The sequence below is a fragment of the Acomys russatus genome, chromosome 1 (assembly GCF_903995435.1).
Source record: "Acomys russatus chromosome 1, mAcoRus1.1, whole genome shotgun sequence".
Classification (NCBI taxonomy): Eukaryota; Metazoa; Chordata; class Mammalia; order Rodentia; family Muridae; genus Acomys; species Acomys russatus.
In genome coordinates this window covers 85,885,274-85,899,780 of record NC_067137.1, presented here as the reverse complement: position 1 = coordinate 85,899,780, position 14,507 = coordinate 85,885,274, and the positions used below count along the sequence as shown (strand labels likewise).

At 42.8% G+C, this 14,507-nt stretch overlaps 1 protein-coding gene across 1 annotated transcript in view; it reads right to left on the bottom strand.

Annotated features, from left to right (window-relative positions):
- Window positions 1–14,507, bottom strand: part of Syne2 (spectrin repeat containing nuclear envelope protein 2) — a 316,624-nt gene that overhangs the window by 201,858 nt on the left and 100,259 nt on the right. Inside the window, exons 15-21 of the mRNA XM_051147456.1 lie at window positions 14,407–14,485; window positions 13,964–14,151; window positions 12,191–12,355; window positions 10,558–10,680; window positions 6,589–6,762; window positions 2,429–2,587; window positions 1,932–2,105 (exon numbers count right to left, since the gene is read on the bottom strand). Coding sequence (XP_051003413.1) covers window positions 1,932–2,105; window positions 2,429–2,587; window positions 6,589–6,762; window positions 10,558–10,680; window positions 12,191–12,355; window positions 13,964–14,151; window positions 14,407–14,485 — 1,062 coding nt within the window. The remainder of the gene's footprint in view (window positions 1–1,931; window positions 2,106–2,428; window positions 2,588–6,588; window positions 6,763–10,557; window positions 10,681–12,190; window positions 12,356–13,963; window positions 14,152–14,406; window positions 14,486–14,507) is intronic.

Below are 14,507 nucleotides of genomic sequence, written 5' to 3'. Positions count from 1 at the left end.
ACCAGTTGTAGACACAACACAAGGCAGAAACCCCAGGGCCCTTCCCCAGGGCTTCTGGTTAACTGAAAACCACACTAATGTTGGTATAGAGTACAGGGTGTCAGGGTAGGACGCGGCAGGGCATGGTCTCACGTCTATGATGAAAATGTATCTTCGCTAAATGTCCCAATCCAAAACTGAGAATCTCTGGCCTCAAATTCCAACAGAAGGCTGCCAGAGAGGGGAACCTAGAACCCCAACTTTTGTTTTCTCTTTTCTTCATTAATTTTTTAAAATTTATGCATAGGTTTGTCTACTTGTCCGTATGTGACCATGTGCATGCAGGACCCTGTGGAAGCCAGAAGAGGGCACTGGATCCCCCCTAAAACAGTTAGAAGCTGTCCAGTGTGGATCCTGGGAGCCAAATCAAGGTCCTCTACAAAAACAGGTGCCCTGGACCACAGAGCAGTCTCTCTAGACAACTTCTTTTCTTTTTCACAAGGCCACCTACGGACTCCTCTGAAGTAGAAGTAGCTGACCAGCTGACTTCCTGCTTTTCTGATGTAGAATGTCATGCAGCTAAGGCGGGCCTCCAACTGTTATACAGTGAAAGATGACTAAGAACTCCTGAGTTTTCTGCCTCAGCCTCCTGAGTTCTGAGACTCCAGGAGTGCACCACTGGCAAGTTGTCCAGGCTCTCACTGACACACTGTACACACACACACACACACACACACACACACATACACCATACACCACACACACACATATAGACCACACCACACACACCATACACACCCACACCACACTCACACACCACACACACCATACACCACACACACACAGACTACACATAACACACACACCACACACACCCACACCACACACACACACCACACACACCATACACCACACACACACAGACTACACATAACACACACACCACACACACCCACACCACACTCACACACCACACACACCATACACCACACACACACAGACTACACATAACACACACACCACACACACCCACACCACACTCACACACCACACACACCATACACCACACACACACAGACTACACATAACACACACACCACACACACCCACACCACACTCACACACCACACACACCATACACCACACACACACAGACTACACATAACACACACACCACACACACCCACACCACACTCACACACCACACACACCATACACCACACACACACAGACTACACATAACACACACACCACACGTAATATACACACACCGTATACCACACAGAACACACATACCATAACATACACACACACACACACACCACATGTAAAGAAGGACCAGTTGAGAAGAGGAAAGATCAATGGCAGTGAGAAGAGGCTGAGAAAAATATTTACATGTCGGAAAATGTCACAGTAAAACTCACTACTATGCATGAAACAGATATATACGCATATGATATAGATACACACACACAAACATACACTTATGTCTAGAAACCAATTAAATAAATAAGTAAAATAAACCCCACAACAACCCTTCAAACTCTCTCTACAGGAAACAACACTATTGGGTCTTTAAGTTACAGATAAATATATGTCTATGGGAACCATCTCAAAGGCGTTTAATGAGAGTATTCTTTCACATTCACAGACTTTAAACTAACAAAGTGCCTCTGTGCCTGGGCTGTACTGAATTAATAAGCTCATTTCACAAGTAAAATAAAGGCAGAGAAACTTACATTCTTCTCAGTCTTGGAATCAGCTGTGCTGTGTGCACTGCTCTTCACTTGAATATTGATATGGAATACTATCAAGGGAACAACTTCTAATACTGGGAAAATTCTGCCAGGTACAGTAACTCTCTCTCTCTGTAAGTCTGTCAGGGAAACACCTAACCGCCAAGCACCAGGGGTAGCAGACAACAGTTGCTCCCAGGTGAATAAACTTCCCACCTTGTACTTTGCGATGAGTCCACCAGGGCGCTCTCTTTGCCCAAGTAACCGCTCAGCTCTGGTGACATAGGATTCCAGCTCCTTCTGTGCTTCCTCCACCTTTAACCTCGCGTCTTGTCCCTGTGACTCATCGCTTAGGTTCTTCAACGCTGCAGACAACTCTACCATGGTGAGCTACAAAAGAAAAACAAACAAACCAAAAAACTTCTCAACATAACAGCTGGGATGACTTCTTACTAACTTTCTAAGTTTCCAATTTTTTTTTCTAGTAGTTTAGTTTATATTTTACAATCAGTCATAGGAATATATCATTGGAAACACTTGTATTTTCCAATATGCTCTAAATTATAAAGAAATAAAACATAATGTAAAGTCAACATGTAAATGTTTCCAAGCTCCAGGACAGACCTTCCTCTCAGCCCCCCCGCCCCCGCCCCCCGCCCATCAACACTCGGCTCTTAGCAGTAAAGTCATTAAATAAGGCATTGACTAGAGACCTGGACTCCCTCTTCCACTTCTTGAATCTTCGCCTGAAGGCCAGCTCTGAGGACATTTTGGAAGGACTCCAGGCTCGAAGCACTTTGAACATCCATCCGTAAATTGTCTTTGGTTCTGGCCAGAAGTTCTTCGTACATAGAGCCTTTGGCAATAAGATGCTACAAAACAAATCAGAGATCATGGTAAATATTCAGATTCGAAGTCATACGCTAACATGCATCAAGAAAATGGTCATTGTTAATCTAGGAAGGAGGCAAACTTGTATTCTAAAAAATGTTCTTTTAAAAAGGCACATTTCTGGGTTAGGAACGTGGCTCAGTTGGGATAGTGCCTGCTTCCCATGCACAAAGCTGAGTCCCATCAATAAATGGTACCACATAAAATCAGGTGTAGGGTGAAGGGGACACAGATATAATCTCTGCCTAGGGAGATAAAGTTCAAGGTCACCCCTCGGCTCAGAGCAAGTTCGAAGCCAACCTGGAATACCATCGATATTGCCTCAAAATGTAAATAAACACAGGTTAGAGAAATGGTTCAGAGGTAAAGAGCACTGGCTGCTCTTGCGGAGGCCCTGAGCTCGGTTCCCAGTACCCGCATCAGATGGTGAACAGCTGCCTGTAACTCCAGCTTCAGAGGACAATGCCCTCTTCTGTCATCTCAGGCGTGTGGTCACACACACACACACACACACACACACACACACACACACACACACACAGAGGCACACACACACACACACACAGGCACACACAGAGTCACACACACACACACACACGGCACACACAGAGTCACACACACACACGGCACACACAGAGTCACACACACATAGGCACACAAATCTTGACAGGTGTAGTGGTACACACCTTTAATCCCAGCATTTGGGAGATAGAGGCAGGCAGATCTCCGTGAGCTGAGATCAGCCTGGTTTACATAGTAATTTCTAGGACAGCCAGAACTGTATATCCTATCTCAAAAAACCAAACAAACAAAAGAATAAATAAATCTTTTTTTTTAAATCTTAAAATTTTAAGTGAAACATTTGAAATATTGTATTAACACAAATCAGATTCTGATAAGATCTCTTATAGAATACTCTTTATAAACATTCCAATAAGATAAAAACAGGACATAATACAATGTCAATAAAAAGAAAATAAATCAGGAGAATAACAACTTTTAAAATTAAACTTGTTGCTCAAGCCAGGTGTGGTGGCGCATGCCTTTAATCCCCGCACTCGGGAGGCAGAGGCAGGCGCATCACTATGAGTTCCAGGCCAGCCTGGTCTACAAAGTGAGTCTAGGACAGCCAAGACTACACAGAGAAACCCTCTGTGTCTCAAAAAACAAACAAATAAATAAATAAATGTAGAATTGTTCTTAGTCAAACTTGAAGGGAATTCAGTAAATATTACTAGAGGAAATACTACTAAAATAATCTTTTTTAAACTATATTTTAAAACATACAAAAGTAAATTCCGGATGGATTAGAAAGTGATCTGTGAAATATGAAGCCTCAATGAAGAACAAACTCTTCAAGAAAATCGACCTGCTGCCTGGATGCACTCTTTTATTTAGAAATACAAGCCAAGAAAGACATGACTACAGAAATTTATATGCTTTCTCTGTAAAACAACCTACTAAAGGGCCAATGATTTAGTAGATATATTTGCCACAGGAATAAAAACAGATCACAGTTCAGAGAGCTTATGTAATTCATTAAGAAAATTCTGAAAAGTCCAGTCTGGTGGCTGCAATCCCAGCCAAACAAAAAGCTGAGGTAGGAGGTCACCAAGGCAAGGGCTGCCTGCTTACAGAGTGACTTCAAGGCTAGTCTACACAACCTACAACCTAGTGAGGACCTTTCTTAATGCTAAAAAATACAAAAAGGGCTGGGAATATAGTTCAATGGCAGGTGCCTGCCTAGGATTTGTGCATACACACACACACACACACACACACACACAGAGAGAGAGAGAGAGAGAGAGAGAGAGAGAGAGAGAGAGAGAGAGAGAGACTTGCAAAAAAAAGGAAAGTGAAATTCCAACGAAAACCCTGAAACAAAAGAAGATATAATACAGGGAATTACATGTCTAATAAGCATATAAAAGATAATTCAATCTTAGTTGTAAATAGTGACTTTCTAGCTTTCAAGTTAACATAAAAGAGTGAATTGCCCCTCACAAGCAGGATGGGTGTGGTAAATCAGAAGTCAGTGTGGGGCACTAGCGTGCACAGGCCACTTTGACTGGCCTTCCATGTGGCAGGACGGTGGGGATCGTATTGTTATGACATTAGAACATTCACTCCTAAGTTTGGCTTGTTTCTCTCTTTAACTATATAAAAGGAACAAATGAGTTCATATAATAGAAAGGTGTAGTGTGTAAAGAAAAAGCCCCTTTCTCCAGCCGACCCACTCAGCGGTCTCCTGGCCACTCCCCAAACACTGACTTTTAAAGTACGTATGTGCCTGTGCCAGAAATGGAGCACAACGCGGGGCCCAGACACACAAGTAAGTTACGTTTCGCTTCTCACAGATATTTTTCTGTGGACATAAAAGTATAAGCTACGAAAGCTCAACTGTTTTTAAAACAGAAAGAAATCATCCACATTGTCTGCAGGCTTTCCTATTCTTAAATGCCTCTTCTGGCCAGGCAGGGTGGTATACCCCTATACTCCACGTACCCAGGAGGTGTAGTCAGGAGGAATCAGGAGTTCAAGCATTTGAGGACACACACGGACACACGGACACACACACACACACACACACACACACACACACACACACACGCACGCGATATAGTGATATACATGGCCTATTACCTTGATACAGTAGAGATTACTTAACTCTTCGATGACTGAAGACATTACATGATTATATTCTTACTGTTTATAAGAAGGATCGTTGTTGCCATTTCTTTTTAGTGGTTGTAAAATAATTTGAAATGGAAGAAGAAAAAAACCATACGCCAGGGCCAGCAAGATGGCTCTATGGATAAGGGTACTTCTACCGGGCCTAATGATCTGAGTTTAATCCCTGGGACCCACAGGGTTTAAGGAGAGAGTCAATTCCTGCATGTTACCCTCTGACCTCCACATGTGCGATGTGCCATTCCCCCCACCCCACCCCCAGCGCCACATGCACACATGAAATAAATAAGTGTAATTTTTAAAAGATTTAAAATTATGCTTTAAAAATCTGTTTGCTAGTGAGTACCTATTTCATTTCTTTCACTAAAACAATTGCAGATGAGCTACATTTTAAACAATGAAATTGGGGGGGGGGCGGGTGGAGGAGGTAAAGTAAGTTCTTTTAATGTTATTTTGTAAGAATGCTTTTCAAACTATTAAAGGTATCGTTGTCACAAACAATAAAAACATCACATGCTGAAGGATAAATATTCCCAGCAATGTAGATGCAGAAAAATACATGTGTGTTCTTTTATTCCACAAACTTCTCATCCTGGCATAGTTAGGACATGCTCCGCCGACCTTACGGTTGTGCTGGAACTCAGTACATATCCTCAGTTGTCCTAAGTGATAGTGAGATGCACCTGTGCCTCATTGGGTCTCATCTGAGTCAACTTCTTGCCTCAGAATGGAGTTCAAACAGTGAGACGGCGACACGGTTTGATGGGAGAATGTTCACAGCACGGGTCACATAATTCACATGTTCCCATTATGGTGAAGCCACCACACACTTACTGTACTCTCCTTCCAGCCTCTCATACACCAGAATTTTCCAATCCCCATGCTATGGGTTGGAAAATGAATTAAAACCTTACACTCATAAGGCATTCCAAGCATTTTAACTGAAGAGGAATCGGTGATTGGCGTCCATGCCATTTTAAAGGTCCCACTAAGAAGCCAGGTGCAGTGGTGCATGCCTGTAATCCCAGCACTCAGGGAGGCAGAGGCAGGCAGATCTCTGTGAGTTCAAGGCCAGCCTGGTCTACCAAGCGTGTCCAGGACAGCCAAAGCTACACAGAGAAACCCTATCTCAAAAAACAAAAAGCAAGCAAACAAACAAAAACTTCCCAATAAGGAAAATAAATACAGGGTCATTATTATTTACTTTAACATTGTTAGTTTATCTTAAAACACAAGCTCATATAAGTTTCCGGTCACGAATGTGCCATCTTAAACATGTTCACGGTCATACCTGCAAGGTGTCCGCCGAGGAGCCATTGGCATCAGCTCGGTGTCGAAGGGGATCCAAGACAGCTTTGGTTTCCGACTGCCAGATTTTCACCTCTTTGGTGAGTCTTTCGACCTCTTCGCTCACTTTCAGTTGTCCGGCTGGCCCTTCATCTTCTACTTCCTGCTTTTCCACAGCCTACAACATTCAAAACTAGCACTAAGAAGATATCATTGTATTATGAAAACGTTGTTTACAAATTATATCACGATCCTAACGAATATGAATCTAACACCAAGTTACATGGCACTTGCTTAAACGACAAGGGCAGAGGAACACACTAGGTATTTATTCCTAACGAATTAGAAATGCATTAGGTATTCTGCCACTGTGTGAACATCACAGAGCAAACGTCCTTGGGCAGGTCCAGATAGTGGAGCTCTCTAGACATCTAGGCTTTGTGTCAGAGTTTCTGTGGTCTACACAACTGCTCGTTTGTGATGTAAGATCCTGTTCCACAGTGATAACACAGAAGCTCTCATCACTTTAGAAAATGAAAAGAGCGGTCATGCGTGTTAGTTTAATCATATCATTTCTGTCCGCTCGATAAGTTCATCTCATTTTATAAGTGAATGAGCCTGTCTAAAACTCATATTCAACTCAAGTCAGCTATTGCTAACAGTAGTTACACAGTATCATCAAAAAGGCGTTCAGAGCCAAGCATGGCGTCACACACCACTCATCCTAGCATCAGGGGTCCAGCATGCAGAAGCACGGTCGTAAGGTCTAGGACAACCTGTGTTGTCTAGGAATACCATGTGTCAAAAAAAAAAAAAAAAGCGAAGAAAGATATGCTGGGTACCGCAGCACATCCTACAACTCAGGATAGGCTGGGTACCGCAGCACATCCTAGAACTCAGGATAGGCTGGGTACCACAGCACATCCTAGAACTCAGGATAGGCTGGGTACTGCAGCACATCCTAGAACTCAGAAGGATAGGCTGGGTACCGCAGCACATCCTACAACTCAGGATAGGCTGGGTACCGCAGCACATCCTAGAACTCAGGATAGGCTGGGTACCACAGCACATCCTAGAACTCAGAAGGATAGGCTGGGTACCGCAGCACATCCTAGAACTCAGAAGGATAGGCTGGGTACCGCAGCACATCCTAGAACTCAGGATAGGCTGGGTACCGCAGCACATCCTAGAACTCAGGATAGGCTGGGTACCACAGCACATCCTAGAACTCAGGATAGGCTGGGTACCACAGCACATCCTAGAACTCAGGATAGGCTGGGTACCACAGCACATCCTAGAACTCAGGATAGGCTGGGTACCGCAGCACATCCTACAACTCAGAAGGATAGGCTGGGTACCGCAGCACATCCTAGAACTCAGGATAGGCTGGGTACCGCAGCACATCCTAGAACTCAGGATAGGCTGGGTACCACAGCACATCCTAGAACTCAGGATAGGCTGGGTACCGCAGCACATCCTAGAACTCAGGATAGGCTGGGTACCACAGCACATCCTAGAACTCAGGATAGGCTGGGTACCACAGCACATCCTAGAACTCAGGATAGGCTGGGTACCACAGCACATCCTAGAACTCAGGATAGGCTGGGTACCGCAGCACATCCTAGAACTCAGGATAGGCTGGGTACCACAGCACATCCTAGAACTCAGGATAGGCTGGGTACCACAGCACATCCTAGAACTCAGGATAGGCTGGGTACCACAGCACATCCTAGAACTCAGGATAGGCTGGGTACCGCAGCACATCCTAGAACTCAGGATAGGCTGGGTACCGCAGCACATCCTAGAACTCAGGATAGGCTGGGTACCACAGCACATCCTAGAACTCAGGATAGGCTGGGTACCACAGCACATCCTAGAACTCAGGATAGGCTGGGTACCGCAGCACATCCTACAACTCAGAAGGATATGCTGGGTACCACAGCACATGCTAGAACTCAGAAGAATAGGCTGGGTACCACAACACATCCTACAACTCAGAAGGCTAATAAAGCAAAAGGGTCGCTATGAGTTTGAGGCCAGCCTGGGCTACACAGCAAGACTCTGTCACAGTCAAGCAGACAGGTTTTTTTTTAATATTTATTTGTTTTTATTATGTATATAGTGCTCTGCTTCCATATACACCTGCAGGCCAGAAGAAGGTATTAGATCACATTATAGATAGTTATGAGCCACCAGATGGTTGCTGGGAATTGAACTCGGGACCTCCAGAAGAACAGTCAGTAAGTACTCTTAACCTCTGAGCCACCTCTCCAACCCCGACAGTTTACTTTTTAAGACAGGGTTTCTCTGTGTAGCTTTGGATGTCCTGGACCTGCTTTGTAGACCAGGTTAGCCTTGAACTCGCAGAGATCCACCTGCCTCTGCCTCTCTGAGTGCTGGGATTACAGGCGTGTGCCACCATGCCTGGCATACATATAGTTTTATAAAATAATGAGGCTTAGACAAAATTTCAAAAAGAATTAAATCTGTTCTCACTAACAATCTCTCAGTATTTTATAGGCTGATATAGTTTAGCTTTGCACAAAAAACAGTTTCAAAGTTTGTTTTAGCTAGGCATGGTGGCACATGCCTTTAATCCCAGCACTCAGAATCCCTCTGAGTTTGAGACCAGTCTGGCCTATTTACTGAGTTCAAGACCAGCGAGGGTTACACAGAGAAAACCTGTCTCAACACACACACACACACACACACACACACACACACACACACACACACAGTGAGAGAAAGAGATGCACACACATCTCAATATTTTAAGGATATAGAGACATATTTTAAAATATATCACATAAATTACAATCTTTCCAGACTTCCTTTAATTACACTCCTTTTTTTTTTTTTTTTTTTTTTTTTTTTTTTTTTTGGCCCCCATGCAGTGCTACAGACAAAACCCTAGCCTCCTGCACGCCAGACAACCATTAGGCATTCTTTTTTCTCTCTCTCTCTCTCTCTCTCTCTTAATTAAAAAGAGAATTATTTTATGTGTCTTGGTATCTTCCTGAATGTATTTTGGTACCCCTTGTGTGTGTTTGGTGCCTACAGAAGTCAGGAGAGAGCGTTGAATCCCTGAAACTGCAGTTACAGAGAGTTATGAACCATCATATGGGTGCTGGGAATTGAACTTGGATCCTCTGCAGGAGCAGCAAGCATTCTTAAACCAGGAGCCACCTCTCCATCTCTCCATCCACTAGGCATGCTTATTACTGAGAACATTAGCATTCCTTCTGCCAGCTAGCCAAACCATTTATTTGAGGTGATACAACTGGTCTTGGGATGCAGCACATATCTGAGACTGTGGGTAGTCTCACTACACATGTATGATTTTACTTGATTTTTTTCCCCTTTTCATAGTCTTACTTACAATCTAATATCCTCAAAGTTGCCCATCGCAATAAGGAGTATTAGTTATTCTTTTTCCCTTTCCACAGAAAGTAAGCAACACAAAAAGAACTTGGTGACTAGCCAACTTTGCAAGTTGCCCGATGTGTCCAACCTGTGGCCCACAGGTCCCGTGCGGCTGAAGAGAACTGTGAGACGGCCTACCTCAAAATTCCCAAACTTATTTCCATCATCAGGTTGTCTTGCCTTTTGTTGTTTGTTTATGTAACTCGATGGCCAGTTCTTGAGCATAAACTTTGTAGGTGACAGCAGGTTGGACACACCTGATAGGGCATTTTCAAACACTAGTCAGAAGTCCATCAGAGAAGACATGAACTTGATTGTCACCACTCAAACTGTCCTGTGTGCTTTTATTGACGTAGAAGCACAGAGTGGGCTGAGGGGCATGAAGGTCCCTTCATGAGTAGGACCACTGAAGCTTTTCTGTTATCAACGACAGTGCCATGACTGTTTTCTAGCAGTGCGTCACCTCCCACTGCTCCATCCGGCCCTTTCTAAAGAAAAGTAACGGAGCTAAATCATTTCTATGTGTGTGTGCCAATTATACCAACCTTACCTTTATGTCCTCACCATGACTGTCATCAGGGTCTGCTGGCACAGCTGATTCCTGAGACTGAATTGTTCCAGAACTGTCCCCAGGGGGCTGATCCAGAACTTCCATAAGTGGCAGTTTCAGTTCCTATAAAAATTGACTTTGTAAGTTGCATGTGCTTGTTTCTAACTCTTTGATAATATTTACCAAAAATAACAAATGTAAAACTATAGTTAAATATACTTTTAGGGTATATCAGTCATCAATAGTGTTGTGAAATGTGTGTTTATGGCCAAGTGTGGTAGGGGAAAATTTGTAATCCCAGCACTTGAAAGGTAGAGGCAGGAGAATCAGGTGTGTAAGGCCTTTCTCATCTATGCAGAGAATTCATCACAAACACAAACAAGAATTGTCTACTAAGAATACCTAAGAAATTGTTATGAACAAGTAAAAGAATGATTAAATTTTTTATTATAATTGTTTTATGACAAATTTTAATATAAAAATAATTAAGAATATGTATAGGCACTTAAAGAGCTAGATAGATAATACAATGCTTATATTTTTGGTGAAGGAACTCAGGCATATATTAGAAAATGCTCAAACATTAAAAGTTCTCTTCAATATATACCATATTTTCTGGCATATAAGGTGACCCCCAACTTTAATGTTAACTTTTCCAGTTAAAATACAGAATTTGCAACCCGAGTCTGCTGCACAGGGTGTGCGTTGGAGGAGGGGTAGTCTTATACAGTGAGCATATTCCCAAACTCTATATTTTAACTGGAAAAGTTAACATTAAAGTCGGGAGTCATCTTATACACTGGAAAATATGGTATGTTCTCAAAAGACATTAAAATATCTTTATGTATATGTCCATCATTACAGTGGCTATAACAGCCCACACAGCAGAAAGAATCGAAATGTATATTATGTGATGGATAAGCATATAAAACCTGGCACATTCATGCAACAGGCTTCTATTCTCCCATGAAAAGGAATGAAGTGCAGTTACAGAGTACATCTGAATGAACCTTAAAAGCATTGTGCCAGGATGCTAACCCAGTCATGAGGTAGCACATATGATTCTATTCATATGAGATGCCCAAAACAGAGAATCTATAGACAAAGGAAGTAGACTGGTAGTTATCTAAGGTTCGGAGGTTGGAGATGAACTATGACAGAAGCCACAGGTGCAGGCCATTTCCATGAAAGGATGACAGTGTTCTAAAACTGACAGCCCAGCAAGCATGGGGACCTGAGTTCAGAACCCCAGCCTACAACATATTAAAGCCAGGTAGAGTGGTGCGCATTTGTAGTCCCCGCACTGAGGCTACAGATGGGATCACGGAGGACTGCTGCAAGAGAGTCTAGCCAACTGGTAAGCCCCAGGCTCAGTGAAAGACCTTGTCTCAGAAGTAATGTGGGCAGCAGATAACACACACATACACACACACACACACACACACACACACACACACACTCCTACATGCACAAAGAGGTATGCACAGATAGCATATACTCCAAAAACTCCTGACTGTATTAATGCAGCAAAGCTGTGACTCTGCTAATCACCACTGAGCTATGCATTTATGACCGAATTATAAATGATGTGGGCTATATCCCCGGAAAGCTGTTACCAGAAACAAGAACGTACAAGCGGAGTTTTTGTGAGGAACTTTCTCCATCTTTTATTCAGCCTTCTCAGTTCTCTAGAGACAGAAGATCCAACTTCACCATTGCTGACGTCAAGTAGGAAACTGCCCACCTCGTTCAGAGAAGTGTATTTTGCATCCCACTGGGAGAGAGTCTCAAAGGGAACCTGCATAACACACAAGCAACAGAAACAGCCAACAGTATATTTGTATTTCTAACACCCATAGCAAGTCTCTGCTGAAGCTGACTGCGTGTGAAAGCCTTTGCAGAGACACCGACTTCCCTCTTAGGGGACTTCCCAGCTCACTGTCTCAGACTGCTGCCTGGCAGGTGCCCGGCACTGTCCTGATCCAGGCCCCGGACTCTTCAGAAGTGCCTGATGAACAAGCAGAGGTCCCCAGACCAATGTTCAGTGGGAAAGGCTATCTAGATCTACTTTTCACAAAAAAAAAAAAAAAAAAAAGACAGAAACAAATACTATTTCCTAGCTAGCATATAAAAATAATGATGAATTACACTGACATTCCTTCCACATAGCTGATAATAAATTACACATAACTCAGGAAAGTTTCCATCTTGAACCTACAATCCAGAACTGCTGCCACGATGCCACGGGGCTGCCAGTGATCTCCTTAGAGCTTAACTCTGGAGTGGACGTGGCAGCATCCATCTCCTAGAGCCCATGCTGCTATTAGATTATTGAACTAGATGACTTAAAGTGAGATGTGTTAAATAATTCTTGGCCTAGAAACTATGCAAAACCATTACCAAAGTATTACAGGCCTCTATTGATTGAACAAATCTAGGACCCTCTCTTTGGGAGAAATCAAGGAAGGATTTAGGGGTGAAAAGTTTTACTAAATGGAAAAATTACAATTCTTCAAAACAGTGGTTTAGGTAGGCATGGTAGTGCATGCCTCTCATCCTATCACTAAGGAAGATCCATGAAAACAGGAGAATCCTGACTCCGAAGCCAGCCTCGAGCATATAGCCAAGAGCATGTCTCAAAAAAGAGGGGGTGGGGACAGATTCCTGGTGTCCCACACATCAGAGGGTGCTATATTACTGACTTACATCACCAACTAACTGACTTATACCATCAACCCGTACTAATGTATGTCAGAGTCTTTTCTGTACTTTCTAAAGAGAGGAATGCGGTAGGGGGGTTGAGGATGTTGCTTGCTTGGCAGAGAGCTTGCCTAGTGAGCACAAAGCCTGGGTTCCATCTAAGCACTGCACACACTGGGCACGCACTGTCCACCTTTAATCCTTGAACTCAAGAGGTAGAGGCATGAGGTCAGAAGTTCAAAGCCATCTTCCACTACATGGGGAACTCAAGGCCAGCCTGGTATAAAAGAGACTGTGTCATAGATAGATAGATAGATAGATAGATAGATAGATAGATAGATAGATAGATAGAGTGGAGGTGATATGTTTTCTAAAATATGTATTATTTATGTAAATGTGTGTGCCAATAAACATACAATGTGAAGACTCTCTGACTATTACATTAGAGAAAAAAAAACAAATTCTCCCCCAAGATCTTGAAGAATTTTCTAGAGGATATGTTTACTCCTTCATAGACACAATGGAGTCAAATGGGCCTTCAAACCAAAAAAAAAAAAAAAAAAAAAAAAAGTAAATCTAGCTGGCCATGATATTAATCCCAGAGCTCAGGAGCCTGGAGATCCCTAAGTTCAAAGCCAGCCTGGCCTATGTAGCCAGCCTCCCAAATTAAAACATAAAACCGGACAGTGTCATTGATTTCCAGTACCTCTTTAATTTGTTCCTTCTTTGTCACGTCAAAAGAAGCCTTCAGTAGAGGGAGGTCTTCCTCGTAAGTTGCCCAACACGCCAGCACTCTTTGCAGCGTGGCCTTCGTGTTATGTATGCGTTGTCTGTGTGTGTGAACGCTCTTTTCCAACGTCATGTACTCCTCTTTAATATTCTCACATTCTCCAGCTACATCAGCAAAACAAAACACTAGCCTCAGAAAGCAGATTTTGTTTGAAAATAATATTTGGAAAACTATTTGCATTATCTGGCAAATGCGCATGTTTCCTAACAATATTAAAAACAAACAAACGACAAAAATTTCCAAGAAAGACATGCATTAAAAAAAGGAAAAAAAAAAGTTAATTCCCAAACCGTTAAAGTAAAATAAACGTCATCTTGAAAGGATGGCCATCCCGCTAAAAAGCAACTAGGATACTTTACCCAAATTCTTATACATTTCTTCACATTTTTGAAAAGAAGTATCAAGTTGAGTTAGGAACTTTTTATCTTCAATAAATTCCTGTGAAGGAGAGGAAAAATGA